At 46.5% G+C, this 22,229-nt stretch overlaps 2 protein-coding genes across 2 annotated transcripts; both read left to right on the top strand.

Annotated features, from left to right (window-relative positions):
* The first annotated feature begins 14,606 nt into the window (after window positions 1–14,606).
* On the top strand, window positions 14,607–18,372 carry LOC114941030 (uncharacterized). Its single transcript, XM_085488712.1, has 2 exons — window positions 14,607–18,271; window positions 18,360–18,372. The coding sequence occupies exons 1-2, from the start codon at window positions 14,607–14,609 to the stop codon at window positions 18,370–18,372; spliced, it is 3,678 nt and encodes a 1,225-aa protein (XP_085344838.1).
* A 368-nt stretch (window positions 18,373–18,740) lies between these two features.
* Window positions 18,741–19,739, top strand: LOC146724857 (uncharacterized). Its single transcript, XM_085488705.1, has one exon. It carries the CDS (start codon window positions 18,741–18,743, stop codon window positions 19,737–19,739), a length of 999 nt encoding a protein of 332 aa, XP_085344831.1.
* Window positions 19,740–22,229: the final 2,490 nt, after the last annotated feature.

Genomic DNA, 22,229 nt, shown 5'->3' with positions numbered 1-22,229 from the left:
GCGTGAGGGTAAGTCGGAAGTTGCAGACTCCGCAATTTATTCCGATAGGTGTTCCGCCTATGATTAGAGTATGCTTCCGAATCCTTGTCCAAAGTAATTTCGAGACTCTAGGTAAGGTGGAATAGCATGAAGTGCAGAGGGCTGCCTTAGTCTCAAAATGGATGTACCTCGACACCAACTTGACAATAGAATAAGGGTTTAAACGGTACAAAGAGATTAACTTCTGGAGGAGGGGTTATACCTCTAAGGGTAAGTGGGCACATTTGTGCTTGTTGCGTGATCGAATTGATAATGCGTCATTCGCTCGTAGATTTTCGGTGAACCCGGCAGTTATCGAGAAGTCAGTAGTCGTCGGCAAAACCGTCGGTAATTGTTCAGTAAAACACTGGTAAGGTGCCAGTAAGGTGTCGATAACCCGTTGGTAAAAGAACGTTCGTCGGTATATGGTTGGTAATGTCGGTAAAAGAACGTATGTCGGTATATTGTCGATAACGTTGGTAAAAGAACGTATGTCGGTATATCGTCGGTAATGTCGGTAAAAGAACGTATGTCGGTATATTGTCGATAACGTCGGTAAAAGAACGTATGTCGGTATATCGTCGGTAATGTTGGTAAAAGAACGTATGTCGGTATATTGTCGGTAACGTCGGTAAATCGAGAGTGTTCTCAATTGATTATTGTTTAAATGACTACTTTGTTGTACGGATTTACGAAGTTATTTCTTGAGACACAAAGATTTTTAAGAGATTTAACTATTTGCGTTTTTCCGTGTTAGAATTCCGAGGGTTGCACCGTGTGTGGTGGTCGACCCTAGTTTTATAGCCTGACTCTTTTTTTATAGCTTCCGCAGTGACGATGGAAAAGAGGAAAAATGCGTCGGAGATTTTTCTAGAATGTTCTCTTCCACGTGGTAGAAGCGTCTCTGAATTTGCTAACACGCGCGATTCCTTAGGTTAACGTGAATTTCACTTACCTTTAGTAGCACTTTCTTGATCGTGTCGGCTCGTACTTGGAGGTAGTGCGTGCGGCGAGGGTCGTTCACTGGGATGTTGAGCGGCGGCAGGCGTCGTGGTCGGAAAGTTATTGGTATGCACCTCCACGGTAAGAGTTCGTCGTTGTTATTATTTTTAATGTTAAAAATGTTCTCGTATTCAGGATCGGCCTGATATTCCACTCCGAGGAATTGAGAATATTCCTCGGTCGCTGATTCACGATAGAGTCGGTTTAGTTTTCGTAATTGATTCTTCCTTCCTGCGCGTCGCGTCTTAGGCATATTGAATTTGATGCATCCTCTGAATGATTACTCAAATAAGGAAGGTTGATATGCGGCGGACCTCACTATCAGTTCCTTATTTTGGCAATTGCTGAGAATGTTAATTCTAACTGTGGTGAGCGGTGGTCCGCTCCAGACACAGTTTTGAATTGTTCTGAATTCAAACGCCGTATGACAGATTTAAATTCTATCGTGTTTTATCACGGGAGTGGAAGTTTTGAAGAGTACTGAACACTGATTTTCACACATGAATACACTGATTTATTCGTATAGTAATACAGAATTCGAAACTAAGACTTAGAATTTAGGATTTAGACTTAGACAGAAACGTAATTTTCCTTTTGTTGTGTCGTTAAATTACTAATTTATTTAGCACTGAATCCTAATCTTTAATTTTAATATTGATTAGGAAAATATGACGAAATTTGCAACTGTGGGTTTGTTACACTTTGAATTACGCGTTATAAGCAAAATCGCACAAGTAGATCACGTTTCGTCGATCGCGTATTTCAATTATTTCGATTCACTCTTAGCGATGATTATTACGATCAGATTCGCTTCGATTCTCGAAAAAGACTGCCTCGTCGTTCGAACGAGCGCTGACGATTACCTCAATATTGAGAAGGGAGAATACAATAGAAGACCTGTCTTTTGAAACGGTGACACAAACAAGTAATAAACGACGAAAATACAAAACAAGTCATCAGCGAAGAAGATACAATATCGGACATGACTTGATATAAAAATAACGGACATAATATTGACAAAATTATTTGCTCCATCCTGAACAGCTATCGTATTTTATCACGGGAGTGGAAGTTTTGAAGAATACTGAACACTAGTTTTCACACATGAATACACTGATTTATTCGTATAGTAGTACAAAATTCGAGACTAAAACTTAGGATTAGAATTTAGATTTAGACTTAGAATTTAGAGTTAGAATATTATACTTAGAGTTAGAATTTTAGAATTAGAGTTAGGATTTAGAATTTGGACTTAGAGTTAGAATTTAGAAGTGCGACTGTACTGTTCGGTGTCGCGCAAAGAACTGCCGAAATTCGGGACTGCTCTGAGGTCCTTCGTTTCGGCGGCTCGGGCCTGCGGCGGCCTGGAGAGGGGGAACTCTCCGGAGTAGGGGCTCTCACCGTGGTGGGAGATCCTTAGGCGGTACGAAGCGCCACGCTTAGTTTCTAGGCGGAGTTAAGCGTCATGGCCGGTTTTGGCGCGCTTTTCAAATAGCGTTTAAGGAACTTGGAGTAAACGAAAAAATTTATACGGCCGGACGTGACACCTCCCCCCTTAAAATGAAAATGTTGGAATTTAATGTTCCAACATTTTGGACTTAGTTTTCTATGCGCTACGATTAGGTTCTTAACTTAACATTGATTATGTAAATATTTATTTAGTTCGCCGTAATCTTTTATTGGGGGAACACTCGTAGGGTGAGTTTTTGCACACACTTTGCCACTGTCTGATTCGTTAATTGAAGGGGTTTGTTGTGTGGGCAGGGTTAAGGGTGTTTCTTCTTCGTTCGTTGGAGGGGGTTTCAGGTGTAGCAGTTCTCGTCCGTTGTCCTGTTCTCCGTCCGCTGATCTGCCAAGGTGTAGGAGGACGTTGGTTACCGAGGTCCAAATGGCTCCGAGTAGATGTAGACTCCATCCATACACCGAGTGGAGTGCGTACCCATGGATCAGGGTGTCGATTATTAATTTTATCAATCGTATGGTAACGAAGATGCCAAGTACTCCGGCTCTGGCAGATTCGAAGCTTATAAATCACTTCCATAGCCTGGCTCCGGTATTTTCCACTATTCGGTCGAGAGATTTCTCGTCTAATAAATTCAGCAAGGAGAAACTGCCTGTAGGAATTTCCTGTCCCATTGCTCCCCTGGCGATTGTGTGAAGCATGGAGGGTTTTTCCACGGGGAACATGATATGGTCGCGAAGACGATCAAGATCTTCGTTCGTATAAATACCACTGGAAGCGAGTGAATCCGGGCTTACGTACTTCCATGAGGGTTTGGTTAAAGGCCTGATAGTAGGCGGTGCCACCGACTCCACGGGTTTCGGTGTTAGTCTATACCAGGTGTTGTGTATCTGGTATAGAGTTGGTAATAGTTCATTGCAATCCCTCGATGTTCCGGCTTTAGTAAGTATCTTCGATCTTGGTAAGAGGAAGAGTGACTTATTTTGATGAGTGACGGGGAGTTCGTTGTAGCACTCCTCGGTAGGTCGTAGGCGGCATTTGACAGGTATACATTTGATGAGGGTATAACTTCACCTGCAGTTATGGCGGTATAACCTGGAGACTTCATTATTCGATGCGCCATTTCGTCAGGTGCTATGCTTGCTAGAGAAAGTGCGTTGAGGAGGATCTGCCTTTCCAGTGCACATTTTTGCTCCATAATATCCTTGTATAGTTGGGTCAGCTGGGTCTTCAGGTGTTTCTCGACGTATATAAATTTTGAATTCACATATGTGAAGATGTCGAGGTTGTCGATTCTGACCTTGGAACGGCTTTTGAATGTCCGTTCGGGCCTCGTTTCGAGGATACACAGCTTGGGATGTTCCGTTCGCCAAAGGTTGTATCCGCATACGTTGGTCTCGGTTGTCCTTGCTAATGCGAAGGTTGTGTCACGCGCCGTGACTGTATAAATCGTTGGCGCTTTCCTCTTGGGGAGTGCTGGGCGACAATCGATATGCTATTCCTTCGTAGAGGACATCGTATCGTCCAAAGTGACAATTGTCAATTGGCAGGATTGTCCAGAAGGTGGAGGCGCCGTCGGCATCAATGCATTCGCCTGTCGTTACGGGACAGCAAGTGCCGGATGGAAGTATCACTTCATTGTTATTGTATCCAACGGGCAGCTCCAATTGTCGTATCGTGATTCGTACTGAGGCTTGCACGATCACGTCGTCCCATGAGCCGTATGCGTCGCTGAACTGGGTGCCGCTGCATTTTCCGTCTGTCTTAACTGATCCTGCGAGTGTCATTGCTCTTAGGTTTGTTGCATTTGGCTTAATCCCAGTAATGTGCTGGTTAACTCCTAGGGATATGGTCCCTGTTTCGTGCAATTTTCGGCATGTGTCTGCCGATACTTCGTGGATATACTCCTGTCTCCCGTTCTGTACCGCTGCTATATGAGAGTGCATTCCGCAGTAAAATATAGTCCGGTCTATCTCGATTTTGCATTGGTAGGCGGGAGTATGCACGAATTCACTGAGTTAGAGTAGTTGTATATAGACTTCCTCCTTCTTAGGTTCGATGCTGTCGGTTTTACACTCTTCGATATCTAAGAGGGAGAGTGTTGTGATGTTCAGGCCCCGTCCTCCGCAGTCGTATCCGATTAGTCCGCTGGATAGTGGGGCCAGAAAGGCCATGCCCAGGATGATTGCGAGAGTCCTCATCTTAGCGTGGTTGGTTGATTACTGGCCCGTCCTCCGTTGGGGCGTCCGAAATATATTCGTCTTCGGAGTGGGGGTCTTCAAGGGTGGGGGCTTGATGTGGTGAGGGCTTTAACTTGTCCATATGTACAGTTTTAGTCTTACTATTGCTTATAGCTAATTTAACGTTATTTTTACCTAGTATCTTTATTATCCTATAAGGACCTGTATATTGGTCTCCTAATTTCCCTTTGTTAGGTTCCTTAAGTAAGTAAACGCTATCGTTAATCTTAAATTTACGCGTATTGATTTTTCTATCATAGTATTTTTTACTTCTATTCTTAGCATTATTTAAGTTTTCGCGTGCGGCTGTTTGGGAATCGCGCAATTTGTTGAATAGTGTGGTTAAATATTGTGTATAGCTTTCGTTAGTCATGCTTTCGATGTCCGGGTCGCTCGAGGGAATCCGCGCGATTTTCCCGAAAATGAGTTCGTACGGAGTGTATTTTGTACCCTCATGTACGCTCGTATTATACGAAAACGATGCTAGTTTTAAAATTTGATCCCATTCACTATTTTTATCAACAAATTGCTTCAGATATTCCCAGAGTACCTGGTGTGATCGTTCTACCGATCCGTTCGCTTGTGGTCTGTACGCTGTGGTCTTACATTGCTTGATTTTAAATTTTCGGGCTACTGTCCTCATAAGGCTGTTTATAAAGTGTGAGCCCTGGTCGGTGAGGATCGCTTTTGGCGCGCCGAATGTACAAATAAGGTCGTTAGTAAATGCTTCTGCTACTTGTATCGCTCCTGCTTGTCGGAGTGGGATCGCAAGGGAGTATTTGGTTAGCAGGTCCTGTATAGTTAGGATGTACGTATTGTTTTGTTTCGTGGTTGGGAGGGGACCCATTATATCCATGGAGACCTTTTCGAAGGCCGAATCGGGGGTGTCGGTTAGGATCATTGGTTGCTTAGTTTTTACGCGAACCAATTTCTTTAATTGACACGCGCGGCAGTTTTTGACGAAATTTTGGACATCAGTTTTTATACCGCTCTAAGTGTAGCGTTTTTTAATTCTATTGTAAGTTTTGGTGATGCCCTTGTGTCCTGTTACCGCGGAACAATGATTTTCGGCGAGAATTTGTTCCCTTTGGTCCTTCTCGGGAATCGTTATGTCGTTCGTACAAATAAATATTCTTATGTCGATTTCGTCTAGTATTTTAATTAAGAGGTTATATATCGTATTCCAATCAACATTGTCAACGTTGCCTTTACTGATCGAGATCGATTGCAAGCCCAATTCTCGGATAACGTCTAGTAGCGAGTATATTGCTTCTTTTATTATTTCCTTTTCGGTAACGCCGGAAATCCTCTCCTTTACCGCGAGTGAAATTACGCGTCGGGTGCCCTCGCGACTTACCCTTGCCCTGCCCAAAGCTGCATCTCTGGTCATCGGCAAGGAGTTCGCTACTTGCAATATTTGGGCTCCCTTGTCGATCGGTGTTCCTTGTTGCGTTATGAAAATGACAAGGTTATCTTTCCGGGTCGCGAAATTGTCCGGGATATTTATCACGCGGGGCCTCACGGCGGCCCGTGGGATGAAAGGACTGTTTACGTTTATGAATAACTCCTCGCTACTGGAACTGGAGTTGCTATCGGTTTCGTTTTCCGAGTCGCTGTCCTTGCTGGAACTAGGGGGCGAGTTTGTTTCCTCTGATTTCGAATTATCGGGAGTCGGTGAGGGACGCTGTTCGCCGCAATCCAGCTTGTTTGTGATTCGTGGAGTTTTTGCGCCTCGCTTCTTCTTGGCGGTGAATAGGGATTCATTGGAGTCGGACAATCTTTGTATTTGTGAGAGAGGGAGGACTCGTTCGATTTCGGGCATAGGATCTGGGGTAGGATTTCGCGAGAGGGCGTCTGCATTGGCGTTTATTTTCCCTGCTTTGTATAATACCTTATACTCGTATTCTAATAGTTTTAGAGGCCATCGGACAAGACGGGAAGATGGGTCTTTTACTGAATGTAGCCAAACCAAAGGTTTGTGATCCGTGACCAATTTGAACTTCTTACCGTATATGTAAGGCCTAAAGAAATTTACGCTGTAAACTATTGCTAATAGTTCTTTTTCTATAGTCGAATAGTTTCGCTCGGCCTTATTTAGTAACCTGGAGGTGTAAGCTATAGGAAGGTCTTTTCCAATCGGCCCTTGGCTCAGGACACCGCCTATTGCGTATCCGGATGCGTCGGTAGTTATAACGAAAGGTTTCGTAAAATCCGGATACTGTAGTATCGGTTCTTTGCACAATGCATCGCGGAGGTGCGTAAAGGCTGTCTCCTGTTCCTTATGCCAAACAAAGGTCTCATCCTTTTTCAGCAGATCGGTAAGCGGGCGCGCTATCTTCGAGAAATTAGGTATGAACCTCCGGTAGTATCCCGCTAGCCCGAGAAATTGTTTGATATTCTTCGGGTCCTTAGGGCGAGGGAAACTCTGAACCGCGGTTATCTTTTTAGGATCGGGTTTCACTCCAGTTTCGCTTATGACATGTCCCAGGTACGTGACTTCTTTACGGAGGAACTCGCACTTGTCGGGCTGGAGTCGCAGTCCTGCCTTCCTAAGTCGTTCCGCCAATTTGTGGAACTTTATTTCGTGCTCTCGCAGTGAGCTAGAATATAATACGATATCATCAAGGTACACAAATAGTTCGGCGCCTTGAAGTCCGGTGAGTACCTGGTCCATGAGTCTTTGGAATGTCGCGGGGGCGTTTTTGAGCTCAAACGGCATTCTCTTAAATTCGTAATGCCCGTACGGTGTGGAAAACGCCGTTTTATGGGCGTGTGCTTTATCCATTTTGATTTGATGGAAACCCGATGCTAAATCGAATACGCTGAAGTACTTCGCGCTTCCTAGTTGATAGAGGATTTCCACTATGTTCGGTAGGGGGTACGCGTCCCCGATCGTTTTTTTCATTCAGCGCCCGATAATCTATTACCATGCGCCAGCGTTTGTTACCTTTCGAGTCCGGTTTCTTTGGCACGATCCACAAGGGGGAGTTGTACGGTGAAGTGGATGGTTGAATGACATCGTTCTCGATGAGTTCTTGTACTTGTTTATTAATTTCCTCCTTGTGCATCGGCGGAAATCGGTATTGTTTCGTGTGGACCGCTAATTCGTCGGTTGTCGGAATTGCGTGTGTAGTGACGTCTGTGGAGTGTAATTTATCGGTGGGGAGACGGAACAAATCGTTGTAGACGTTTATGAGGTTATGTACGTGTTTAGTCTCCTCCGCATTTAAGTGTTCAAGCCGCAGCAGTGTTTTTATTTCTTCGGGACGAGATTGTGTGTTTTGTCAGGTCAACGCTGCGACGTGTTGAGGTTTTATGTTGTTATGTTTTATGAGATTGGTCCCCAGATGCCCTAGGGTTAAGGGACCGTCCTCAGTGTTTATGTGACCCGTGCGTTGGAATTTTAGGTTAAGGAGGGTACTTTTATGACCCTTGAGATAGGATGAAGGATCCTCGAGGTTCTGTGGACAAGATTTGGAAATTTTCTCGATCTCTTGTAATCTTACTCTAGGTAAGTACAATTCGTGGTCCTTGTCGCTTATGTTAACGGCTTTCATATATACTGTGCCGTTACGATTAGTGACGATGGCATCTCCTAAGTAGATGTCTTCGTTCACATGAATTCGCGGAATATATCCTATGCTGACCTCGGGATTGCTGACTTGGAGCGAAACGGTGGCCCGCGATCTAGCCGGGATTTTTACCGTTTGAGCATCGTTAAAAGGGATTTGCGTTTGCTGCCACACGATGCAGCGCTTGGAATAATCTATCTTAGACGCGTCGCGTAAGAATTCGAATCCTAGGATTCCGCCTTGGGAAATTGGAAAGTCGTCTGGGACTAAGTGGAGGTCGATCCTGTGACCGAGGTATTTTATACTTGTCGCTCCGAGCGTTTCGATTTTATCGCTTGTAATTCCGCTAAGGAAAATAGTTATGCTTTTATCGATAACGCAATCAGGGCTTAGTTGGCCTTGTTTAACCAAGTTGGGTGCCCCGCCAGTATCTATCATGAAATTCGTGTTGCGTGCTAAACCGTCCGCGGCAATGGAAACGGTGGGCGCGTGCAAAAAATCGTTCGGAGTTAGCATGGCGATTCTGGTTTTTCCAGGGCTTGCTCCGCGTTTATTAGTCGTATTGGACGATCTGTTTCCCGAGACGTTCCCGCTCGAGCCTCGTCCCTGGGCCTCGAGGGGTGAAGGGAGTTTCCCTGACGTGAGTTATTGTATTGTCTTTTCCGGCACTCCTCTATTTCGTGTCCCGGATTTTTACAGTACCTTACAGTATTTGTTGTTACTGGTTCGTTCGTGTCTATTGTTCTCGGGACCCCCTCGATTGGCGTCTTCCGTTCTGTTTGTCGGTCTCTGTGACTGTGTACTATTATAGGCTTTTGGAAACGGCGCGTTACTGTACCGTGCTTGTTCGACGCGCGGCGAGTATTCGGCTCGAGTCCATCTGTTGTTAGGAGATCGTTCCGTGTTTATTTTTATGGGCGTTCAAGTATACATTACGTTCGTATGAACGGCGCGGAGTTTCGAATCTTTCATTGTCTAGTTCCGATCTTTTCGCGAGAATTTTGACGTGTGAAAAGGCTAGAAACGGGTCGCGATAGTGTTCTTGTCTCAGTTGTATCCTATAGGCGAGTGGCAAGCCCTCGCAGAAAGATCGTGCTGTTAAGGCGTCGATTTCGTTTACTGATCCAACGGATAGCATTCCTTGCGCTTGGCGTTCCGCGTTCGTTATAGAAGATCGCAAGTCTTTTACGCGGCTAATGAAATCAAGGATATGCTCGTTTGGTTTAAGGTAAATTGTGCTCAGCTCCCCGCGATACTGATCGATGGTTTTCGGGGATCCGAAGGCTCCATTCAGAAGGTCGGCAAGTTGAGTTATCGTTTCGCACTCTTCGTCTTCTACGGCGCATATAGCTCGCCCGCGTAATTTAGTGAGGAGTAAGCGGGTCAGGTTTCGCTCAGACGATGGTGGGAATATTTCTTTAGCGCGTCTACATGCTCGTATGAATTGGGAGAGGGGGATATTTCGACCGTCGAATGGCGGGATAGTCTCAAGTGCCTCCCTGAAAGACACCCTTGGACTATCGTAATTGGTTCCGTGTTGGAATGTGGGAGACGCCTGTTCGTCGAAAAAGCGTCCCGCGGTGCTGGGAATATATTGCGTAGGTATCGTATTGTTCCCGCGCATGGAGTTTATTCTCCTGGCGTAATCGTTCCATTTCTTGGAGCATATGATCGCTTAAGTCGGGTTTTTCGGTTGCTACCATTGTGATGGAGTTCAAACGTTTTTCCACCTCTGTTTCCTTACTCACGAGGTTACTGCGAATAATTTCGAGGTCTTCTTCCGAAGCCCGTTTTTCGCGTTCGAACGTTTCTTTCTGCTGTTGAAGCATCTCGGATTGTTCGCGTAACCGTGCTTCCTTGGCATGCAATTGAGCTCGAAGTTCGTCTATTTCTACTTCAGTGAGCTTTTTCGTACCCGATTTCCCTCGTGTTTCCATCGCAAATATTAACTCGTATCCCACCGCTGTCACCAAATTTTGTTACGTCTCGTGGGGTCGCGGCTGCGAAAATTTGAATGCAGAGCTCGGCTTTTTCCACGAGACACGATCGCTATTACGGGTACGCGAATCTATGCGATTCTCCCCGGGGATACCCGCGATCTGAGGTTATTCGCGCTGGAACTGAGGTGATCGAATTATTGCGTGGGACCTACCTGTGACTCTACTGTAATAAAGATAGCTTCGTCGATTGCTCTATGCGAAACGTCGTTGGGGTTGCGTAAGTAATCTTCGTACGTAAACTGACAAAGCTCGCACAAATCACCGATTCGCGTGAGGGTAAGTCGGAAGTTGCAGACTCCGCAATTTATTCCGATAGGTGTTCCGCCTATGATTAGAGTATGCTTCCGAATCCTTGTCCAAAGTAATTTCGAGACTCTAGGTAAGGTGGAATAGCATGAAGTGCAGAGGGCTGCCTTAGTCTCAAAATGGATGTACCCGACACCAACTTGACAATAGAATAAGGGTTCAAACGGTACAAAAGATTAACTTCTGGAGGAGGGTTATACCTCTAAGGGTGAGTAGGGCACATTTGTGCTTGTTGCGTGATCGAATTGATAATGCGTCATTCGCTCGTAGATTTTCGGTGAACCCGGCAGTTATCGAGAAGTCAGTAGTCGTCGGCAAAACCGTCGGTAATTGTTCAGTAAAACACTGGTAAGGTGCCAGTAAGGTGTCGATAACCCGTTGGTAAAAGAACGTTCGTCGGTATATGGTTGGTAATGTCGGTAAAAGAACGTATGTCGGTATATTGTCGATAACGTTGGTAAAAGAACGTATGTCGGTATATCGTCGGTAATGTCGGTAAAAGAACGTATGTCGGTATATTGTCGATAACGTCGGTAAAAGAACGTATGTCGGTATATCGTCGGTAATGTTGGTAAAAGAACGTATGTCGGTATATTGTCGGTAACGTCGGTAAATCGAGAGTGTTCTCAATTGATTATTGTTTAAATGACTACTTTGTTGTACGGATTTACGAAGTTATTTCTTGAGACACAAAGATTTTTAAGATATTGAACTATTTGCGTTTTTCCGTGTTAGAATTCCGAGGGTTGCACCGTGTGTGGTGGTCGACCCTAGTTTTATAGCCTGACCCTTTTTTTATAGCTTCCGCAGTGACGATGGAAAAGAGGAAAAATGCGTCGGAGATTTTTCTAGAATGTTCTCTTCCACGTGGTAGAAGCGTCTCTGAATTTGCTAACACGCGCGATTCCTTAGGTTAACGTGAATTTCACTTACCTTTAGTAGCACTTTCTTGATCGTGTCGGCTCGTACTTGGAGGTAGTGCGTGCGGCGAGGGTCGTTCACTGGGATGTTGGGCGGCGGCAGGCGTCGTGGTCGGAAAGTTATTGGTATGCACCTCCACGGTAAGAGTTCGTCGTTGTTATTATTTTAAATGTTAAAAATGTTCTCGTATTCAGGATCGGCCTGATATTCCACTCCGAGGAATTGAGAATATTCCTCGGTCGCTGATTCACGATAGAGTCGGTTTAGTTTTCGTAATTGATTCTTCCTTCCTGCGCGTCGCGTCTTAGGCATATTGAATTTGATGCATCCTCTGAATGATTACTCAAATAAGAAAGGTTGATATGCGGCGGACCTCACTATCAGTTCCTTATTTTGGCAATTGCTGAGAATGTTAATTCTAACTGTGGTGAGCGGTGGTCCGCTCCAGACACAGTTTTGAATTGTTCTGAATTCAAACGCCGTATGACAGATTTAAATTCTATCGTGTTTTATCACGGGAGTGGAAGTTTTGAAGAGTACTGAACACTGATTTTCACACATGAATACACTGATTTATTCGTATAGTAATACAGAATTCGAAACTAAGACTTAGAATTTAGGATTTAGACTTAGACTTAGAATTTAGATTTTAGAGTTAGGATATTATACTTAGAGTTAGAATTTTAGAATTAGAGTTAGGATTTAGAATTTGGACTTAGAGTTAGAATTTAGAAGTGCGACTGTACTGTTCGGTGTCGCGCAGAGAACTGCCGAAATTCGAAACTGCTCTGAGGTCCTTCGTTTCGGCGGCTCGGGCCTGCGGCGGCCTGGAGAGGGGGAACTCTCCGGAGTAGGGGCTCTCACCGTGGTGGGAGATCCTTAGGAGCTACGAAGCGCCACGCTTAGTTTCTAGGCGGAGTTAAGCGTCATGGCCGGCTTTGGCGCGCTTTTCAAATAGCGTTTAAGGAACTTGGAGTAAACGAAAAAATTTATACGGCCGGACGTGACAAAACTGTGCTTTTATAGCATCTAGCTCTATGTATATTAGGAAAAAATAGTAATATTTTCTGTATTAAAGGAAATCTCTGTAACAGAGTGTGGAGTTCAACAATATTAGGGTGTTCGTAGTACGTGTTAGGAGCTGTTGCGTTGTGATCGCATGGATTGTTGGAAGACATTTTTCTTAAAGTTTAAACAACTAGAGGTGGTTAAAAGGGTAATTCTTGATATATGCTCATTAGATAATTAGTGCAAATTATACAACTTCGTATTAGTTTGGAAATTGTTAGGAGCTCGGAACATACAGAACACTGTGGTTCAGGATAACCTAATCCAATCACAACGGCGTGAGTATACCGTGTTTGGTAAAAGGAACGTGCGGCTAGATCGAGATTTGAATAACAATTCGTGCAACGTGCAGAATTAGTGACTACGTTACGATATCCGTATACCTTTACGCAGCTTGCGAATGCGAATATTTGATGTAGTGAGGAGCTTGCAGTTTGTCCTGGATGGACTGGTTGGCAATGCCAACACATCTGAAACCCAAAATTAGAAATACTGTTTTTCAACCTGGTTCTATATGTGCTAATTTTAACTTATCGATATGGACAATCCGCGGTTTATGGTCGATTAGGATTTTGGCGTTGTTGGAAGGTAGGATCTCTATTATTTCGTAGGGTCCTACGTAATGTGCTGAAAATTTTCCTTTCTTCGGTTCCTTTAGTAAGAAAACATAGTCTCCTATTTTAAACTGTCGAGAATTTACACGTTGATCGTAATAGTATTTGCTTCTTTCTTTGGCTCTAATGAGATTTTGTCGCGCTTCTTCGCGGATATCATATAATTTGTTGAATAAAGTGTTTATGTATTCTTGATAAGTAGGTTCTAGAGGTTCTTCGATAGGTTGATACGCGGATGGCAATCTGGCTAGTCGTCCGAATATTAGTTCGTATGGCGAGAATTTTGTTCCTTCGTGGACGCTTGTATTATAAGAGAACATGGCGAGTTTAATGTATTCGTCCCAATTATCTTCTTTATCGATTTGTGTCTTTAAGTATTTTACTAATACATGATGTGACCGTTCTATAGATCCATTTAATTGAGGATGGTAAGCAGTGGTTTTAAAATGTTGAATATTGAATTTTTTAGTTAGGATGCGTATTAAAGTTGATAGAAAATTGGTACCTTGATCGGTAAGGATAGCTTTGGGAGTTCCATAAATGCAAATAAATTCTTTTGTAAAAACGTCGGCTATCGTTAATGTTTGAAACGCATAATAGAAAACTACTTGTGTAATAAAATATTATATTTTTAAATGGAATATTCTAGAATATTCGCTTCCAATCGCAAGTCAACAGGCATATCGTTTTTTTATATGTTTTTTTCTGGAAAACATATCGCGACACAAATTATCCTGTCGTATAAAAACACGCTCGAAAATAAACAATTAACGGTGTCGCAACCGTTCCGCCGAATAATTATATTTTCTTGAGCATGCGCGGCTTCTCACGGGCGCCTCGTTTCGCCAATAATCATCGTGATTGCCAGCTCGCGCATGCTTTCTAACAGCCGTTGTTCTGTCAAATTTGACAGCGGCCAATTACGCGTAATACGCTCAGGTCACCTCGCGCAACTTTAAAAAGACGCAAATTTATTGGCGCGTCACACGAAGGTGGGCTCCGCTCCGGAAATTATAAATGAGGAGCTCTCACCCCGCTTACCAGCTTTATCGCTTTTCCGTCGTGAAAACATATCGCAAACCGCTTATTTGATAAACCGCAAAATTCGTTGACGACCGCCGCTAATCCGCACTTTGATTTTTGATTCCGATTTCACTGTAAAGATAATTAAGGTTTTGTAATAAGTTGTTATAGTATTTTGTCAATACGTGTGTGATATTATTAAAGTCTTTGTTTTACAAAAAAAGTGACTCAGCCTTTGTGCAGCGCAATCCTTTGCTCACGCAGCGCGTTCGTGAACATTTTTTGGTCCTTCGAGCCGGATCCGTCGCACCGGCAACCGCAAGTTCGTGAGCGTGTCTTCTCGCGTGAGTGACAATAGTGCAGTTTCGTGTGCAGTCATCATGGATGTACCCACGCTGGTTGATTGTCAGCGTGAGCTTCAAGTCCGCATCTCACGTTCTGTGGAGTACTTGAAGAAGCTGGGCAGCTCCAATATCACCGCCAGCGCTATCTCCACACGCACCAGAATTCTGGATCAGCTGTGGACAAAGTTCGAGGCGCAGCATGACCTTATCCGGGCGGCCTTGAAGGAAAAGTTCAGTGAGAGCGAGTACTTTAAATCAGAGTTGCATGCTGATACGGAGAATCTCTACGTGTCACAAAGAAGCATACTAGACAGCTACGCTGAACACTTTCGTACAGCAAACGTACCTCCTTCTGCCGACGCCACGTCAAGGTCATCACTGCCGCGTATCAAAGTGCCGCCATTTTCTGGTGCCTATGCCGATTGGCCGTCGTTCCGAGATCTCTTTCTCTCCGTCGTGAGTGGCAATGCGATCTCCAACATCGAGCGCTTTCACCACCTGCGCTCATGTCTGACGGGGCAAGCTGAAAGGTTAATAAGGTCATTGCCTGTCACCAGCGACAATTACGATCGCGCTTGGGCGATTCTGGACAAACACTACAACAACAAAAAGGAATTGATCCGCTCCAACTTCGCCACGTTCATCGCCGTGCCGAAGATGAAGGGAGATACCGCAGAAGAATTGAGACGTATTCACAACGCCGTTACTGCCGCCGTCAATGGTCAGGAGAGCATCGGACGTCCAATCAACACCCACGGAATGGACCTCTTCAACTTCCTGGTCACCGAGCTGTTTGATGCACGCACACGTCTTGAGTGGGAGTCGTCCACGTCAGACTCATCAGAGCCGGCACAAAACGAGGCACTTGTGGACTTCATCAGCCGCCGGATCCTGACGCTCAACGCCGCACGACCGAAGAGCGCCAGCAAACCGCCCGGAGATGCTCCACGGGTAGCCAAGGCACATGTCACGAAGCACCAAGGAACCGAGTCGCCGCACTGTGCACTGTGTCGCGAGAAGCACACCTTGATGACCTGCCGAGATTTCAAGGCCAAGACTGTCAACGACCGCAAGGCATTTGTCGAGAGTAACAGGCTCTGCTACAATTGCTTAGGCAACCATTTTCTCTCTCGCTGCCAGTCAAAGAAGAACTGTCTGACATGCGACGCACGACACCACACGATGTTACACGGAGCACCCACATCGTCAGCGTCAACTGAAGCCACCCGCGCCACCACGTTGACTGCTACGCAGCAAAATCCAGAGTGCAAGGCCGTTCTTCTTGCAACAGCACGAGTAAACATCGCCGATCGGTACGGATCACCACAAGCCGTACGCGCCTTGATCGACCAATGTTCTGAGGTGTCGATCATTTCGGAGACCTTGGCACAACGTCTTCGCCTTCCTCGAGTCTCAACGGGCCTCTCCATTTTCGGCATCGGAGGGACTCGCTCGGGATCCGCTCGTGGCAAGGTCACGCTGCACGTAACGTCAGACGTGACCAACGCCAAACTCAGCGTGGTGGCCTTTGTGCTGCCCCGCATATCGCTGCAGCAAGGCTCAGTCTCGCGGGAAGAACGCAGCTGGCCTCATCTCAACGGACTCCAACTGGCCGATCCTCGCTTCTTAGACGACGACCCAGCTGAGCTGCTACTGGGAGCCGAGGTCTATTCCTTGATCCTCGAGGAAGGCCTCCGCAAGGGAGAATCAAGGATGCCGATCGCTCAGCAAACCAGCCTGGGATGGATCCTTTCTGGCGGCTACGACGCAGCAGCAGTCAAGGGACATCGCCGCACCTTCCGGTGCACCGCCGATCATGACCTCGCCGACCTTGTTCGCCGCTTTTGGGAGCAGGAGAGCGAGCCAATATCTCAGGCTCCACTCACTCCTGACGAATCCAAGTGCGAGGAGCTTTACGTGCGCACCGTCACACGCACGCCCACCGGGAGATACATGGTGAGGCTGCCCTTCTCATCGCCGCCAACGACTCTTCAGGATACTCGCCGCCCAGCGGAGCATCTACTGAAAGCCATGGAGACCAAGGGCAGCCGAGATCTTCGCTTTGGCGACCTCTATCACGGCTTCATGCAGGAATACGAGGACCTGCAACACATGAAGAAAGTAAGTACTTCAACAACAACGGAGAATTTCAGATGCTACTTACCACATCACGGGGTCCTGAAGGAATCGAGCACGACGACAAAGCTACGAGTCGTGTTCAACGGCTCTCAGCGCACACGGGCCGGCACTTCGCTCAACTCGCAGCTGCTGACTGGGGCAAACCTTCTGCCAGCGCTCACCGACGTGTTGCTGCGATGGCGTTGGCACCGGTACGTCTTCGTCACCGACATAGAGAAGATGTACCGCCAAATCCTCGTACATCCTGAGGACTGCCGTCTCCAAACAATTTTGTGGCGTCACAACAAGACGGACGAGATCGGAGAGTACGAGCTGCAGACGGTGACCTACGGCATGGCGTGTGCACCGTTCCTGGCCATCCGAACTCTGCAACAACTTTGTGCGGACGAGGGAGCGCAGTTTCCTCAAGGTGCCACAGTGCTTCGGCTTGATTGCTACGTCGACGACGTGGTCACCGGCACGGACAACCTCGACGATGCCGTCAACCTCCAGACGGAGCTGCGCAACCTCTGCATGGCGGGCGGATTTCCACTGAGGAAGTGGGCCTCGAACCATCCAGAGGTCCTCACAGGAGTCCCACAGGAGCATCGGCTGCAGCAAGGACCACATTCCTGGGAAGGAGAGAGCCATTCGACATTGGGCCTGCGATGGCGTCCTCAAGATGACCGGTTTGCCTTCGCGATACATCCTCGGCCAGTCAGCACATTCACGAAGCGACGAGTCCTCGCCGAAACTGCACGCCTATTTGACCCGATGGGCTGGCTCGCGCCTGTCATCATTCGGGCGAAGATCCTAATCCAAAGCACCTGGCTTCAGCAACTTGATTGGGACGCTCCACTGCCGGCCAAGGATGCTCGACATTGGCAACAGCTGTTGGATCAGTTGCCGCTGCTCAGGCACATACGCGTGAATCGCTGGCTCAGCACCGACAACGACCACTCGAGGTTGCAGCTCCACGGTTTTGCTGATGCTTCCGAACGAGGATACGCCGCAGTAGTCTACCTCCGCACCACTGAAAGGGGAAAACCGTCAATTAATCTACTCATGGCAAAATCCAAGGTCGCACCCGTCAAGCAGGTTTCGTTGCCGCGACTTGAGTTGTGCGCTGCTAGCCTACTCACCACGCTCACGCTGCATGTCCGCGACATTCTCGGCTTGGCAACTACTCCAGTATATCTGTGGTCCGATTCCCAGGTCACGCTTCATTGGATCCAGGGACACGCCACTCGCTGGAAAACGTTCGTCGCCAACCGGGTGGCTCACATCCAGACTCAGCTCCCGGACGCTCAGTGGAGACACGTGGCCGGGAAGGACAATCCTGCAGATTGCGCATCACGAGGAATTAATCCGGAAGAGTTAGTCAATCACACGCTATGGTGGACGGGACCTACCTGGTTGGCACTGAACGAGACAGCATGGCCCAGCTCAGAGGTCCACATCGCGGAGGATGACCTTCCTGAGCAGCGCACCACCAGCCTGATGACCAAGGGTTCCGTCGTCGTCGAACCGGACATCCTTCTTCGGTTCTCCGCGCTTCATCGGCTGCTACGCGTCACGGCTTGGTGTCGTCGATGGCTCAACGTGGCGAGCCGGGAGGTCACACCTGGTTGTCCACTACACCCCGACGAGCTGGACGCCGCCCTACTCCAGTGGCTTCGAGTAGTACAGGCGCTCCACTTCCCGGACGAGATAGCTGCTGCCACCGCAGGACGCTCCGGCCCACCACGCAGTTCACTGATCAAGCTGAATCCGTTCATCGACGACCAAGGTGTACTGCGCGTTGGAGGACGTCTCAAACACGCACTGCTGCCCTACGACGAGAAGCACCCGGTGATCATACCGCCGGCCTCCTGGATGACACGACTGCTGATCGAGTCCTGCCATCGTCGCTCTCTGCACGGCGGCGTCCAGATAACACTCGGTCTGCTTCGCCTTCGGTTCTGGGTACCACGCGGAAGGACCGTCGTCAAGCAGCAACTGCATCGGTGCGTCACTTGCACTCGCTGGCGCGCTGCCACGCCACAGCCTCCAATGGGCCACCTTCCTCGGGACCGAGTGACGCCAACTCGACCTTTCTTGAGCACTGGACTGGACTACGCGGGACCAATTTCCATCCGGACCAGCAAGGGACGCGGACACCGCTCACAGAAAGGATACATCGCGGTCTTCGTCTGCTTTTGGTCGAAGGCCATCCACCTCGAGGTCGTCTCGGATTACAGCTCCGAGGCCTTCATCGCCGCCTTACGCCGCTTCGTCTCTCGCAGAGGACTGTGTACTGACGTCTACAGCGACTGCGGCACAACATTCGTTGGCGCCGATCGCACCCTGCGGGAGCTCTTCAAGGCGTCGACCTCCGAGGGCCTTCACATCGCCCGCGCCGCCAACACTCAAGGGATCCGCTGGCATTTTAATCCGCCAGCGGCCCCTCACTTCGGTGGTCTTTGGGAGGCTGCCGTGAAATCCACTAAATTTCACCTCCGCCGAGTAATCGGCGACACCACGCTCACTTTTGAGGAGCTTAACACACTCCTCACACAAATCGAGGCGTGTCTTAATTCTCGTCCGTTGCAGGCTCTGTCAGACGATCCAGACGACACTTCAGCACTCACTCCAGGGCACTTCATCATCGGCGCGCCTCTATTAGCTATACCTGAGCCGTCACGGATCGGACAATCATCATCCACGCTGTCACGCTGGCATCACCTGCAGCTGATGCGGGACCATTTTTGGCAGCGGTGGTCGGCTGAGTACGTGCACGGGCTCAACCCCCGCACCAAATGGGTCAAGGCCGAGGCAGCACCTCACGTCGGGGACCTTTGCATCATCCGCTCGGAGCTCACCCCTCCGACTCGATGGCCTCTTGCAAGGATCACGAGACTGCATCCCGGGGACGACGGTGTCGTCCGCGTGGTCTCAGTACGCACCGCCACATCCGAATTCGTACGCCCGATCATTAAATTGGTCATGCTCCCGGGCGCGGATCGTATTCCGGACACGAATAACGCGGACACGCCGTCCGCCGGCACGTAACACATCACTCATCAACGTTCGACACTCATTCACGAGATTTATCACATCATACACTGTATCATTTGTCACACCTCACTCTCATCATGCACCACCGCACTTGCAATTGTTCCATAATCACCACACTGCACTACACGTTCGTCATTTCACATCAAACACACACTCGTTACTGTCTCAGCTGATCATCACATTCCACGCGATCACCACGTGTTTCCGCGGCTCAGCTGATCGATTCAAATTACACGCAATCATCACGTGAATCTCGCCGCGCCGGCGCGCCTGCCCCACCATCGATCACTATCGACTTGCGATTCCGCGACCGAAATACCAAAAACATGTTGTCACTGCGCGACAAGGCGGGCGGGAATGTTTGAAACGCATAATAGAAAACTACTTGTGTAATAAAATATTATATTTTTAAATGGAATATTCTAGAATATTCGCTTCCAATCGCAAGTCAACAGGCATATCGTTTTTTTATATGTTTTTTTCTGGAAAACATATCGCGACACAAATTATCCTGTCGTATAAAAACACGCTCGAAAATAAACAATTAACGGTGTCGCAACCGTTCCGCCGAATAATTATATTTTCTTGAGCATGCGCGGCTTCTCACGGGCGCCTCGTTTCGCCAATAATCATCGTGATTGCCAGCTCGCGCATGCTTTCTAACAGCCGTTGTTCTGTCAAATTTGACAGCGGCCAATTACGCGTAATACGCTCAGGTCACCTCGCGCAACTTTAAAAAGACGCAAATTTATTGGCGCGTCACACGAAGGTGGGCTCCGCTCCGGAAATTATAAATGAGGAGCTCTCACCCCGCTTACCAGCTTTATCGCTTTTCCGTCGTGAAAACATATCGCAAACCGCTTATTTGATAAACCGCAAAATTCGTTGACGACCGCCGCTAATCCGCACTTTGATTTTTGATTCCGATTTCACTGTAAAGATAATTAAGGTTTTGTAATAAGTTGTTATAGTATTTTGTCAATACGTGTGTGATATTATTAAAGTCTTTGTTTTACAAAAAAAGTGACTCAGCCTTTGTGCAGCGCAATCCTTTGCTCACGCAGCGCGTTCGTGAACAGTTAATGAGGTGGCTTCTTTTAATGGTACTGCTTTAGAGTACTTTGTTAATAAATCTTGCATGGTTAAAATATATTTATTTCCGTTATTCGTGATAGGAAATGGTCCTACTATATCTAGTGAAACTTTGTCGAAAGTTGTACCAGGGGTATCCGTAATAATCATTGGTTGCTTGGTTTTGACGCGCGTTAATTTTTTTAACTGGCACTCGCGGCATTTTCTAATAAATTCTTGAATATCTTGTTTCATTGTACTCCAAAAGTAATGAGGTCAAAGTCTATTAAATGTTTTCGTAACTCCTTTATGGCCATCGCATGCTGATGCATGGTTTTCTGAAATTAATTTTACGCGTTCCGTAGGGATAGGGTAATCGACTAAATTTTGACAAATAGTTATATTTATACGGGTGTCGTGGAAAAATTTCTTTAATTGGTTAACAACGTATGACCAAAGAATGTCATCGAATTTATGCGTTTTGCTGATGCTAAAGGAGGTTAGTTGTAATTCGTTAACGCAGTCTAATAAAGAGCGTATACAATTTTTCACAGTTTGCGGTTCTACAGACAGTCGATTGTTTGTTCTTATCGAGATTGATATTAAATTATTTAATTTGATTTTCTTTACATTAACTCTTTCAAAATTGAGATTTTCGTATGTGGGTAAAAGATTTGCAATGGAATAAAGTTCGGCTCCCTTGTCGTAAGGTGATCCGTCTAGACTTATAAAAATTACATGATTATCTTTTTGGTTTAATAAGTTATCTCTTATTTCGCGTATTTTTACTTTACTCGGAATTACGGGAGAGGGTTGTATAATTGGTATGATTTCTGAAATTACTGGGTCGACGTAATCGTATTTTAAATTTAAATTTGACATATTTGCATAGTCGTGATTATCGTTATTAGGAATTGAACTTTCGTCATCTGAATCGGAATCGTTTTCGGTTATATTAACATAATTAGGATTATCAATATTGTTACTGCGGTAAGGGATTAAAGCATTTGTTTCAATTGATCTGACGGAAGGTCCTGGTCTATTTGAAAATATGGATTTGTCGGATGACTCATCATTATCTGAAGCGAATATTGGTAAAACTAAATCAGTGGGTGGATTTTGCGATAAAGCATCGGCATTATTATTTAGTGATCCCTTTTTGTATTTAATTTCGTAATTGTATTCTGCTAGCTTGGTTTTCCACTTCCAGAGTCTGGAGGTTGGATCTTTTATGGAATGTAGCCAAATTAAAGGTTTGTGATCCGTTATTATAGTAAAAAGTCTTCCGTATAAGTAAGGTCTGAAATGGCTAATACAATATATGATGGCTAGGCATTCTTTTTCAATTGTTGAATAATTTTGTTCCGCAGTGTTTAAAATTCGAGAAGTATATGAGACAGGAAGATCTTTTCC

This window comes from Nylanderia fulva, unplaced genomic scaffold (assembly GCF_048542155.1).
Source record: "Nylanderia fulva isolate GAGA-0341 unplaced genomic scaffold, ASM4854215v1 Scaffold1128, whole genome shotgun sequence".
In the NCBI taxonomy this organism is placed as follows: domain Eukaryota; kingdom Metazoa; phylum Arthropoda; class Insecta; order Hymenoptera; family Formicidae; genus Nylanderia; species Nylanderia fulva.
This window is presented reverse-complemented; position numbering and strand designations above follow the sequence as displayed.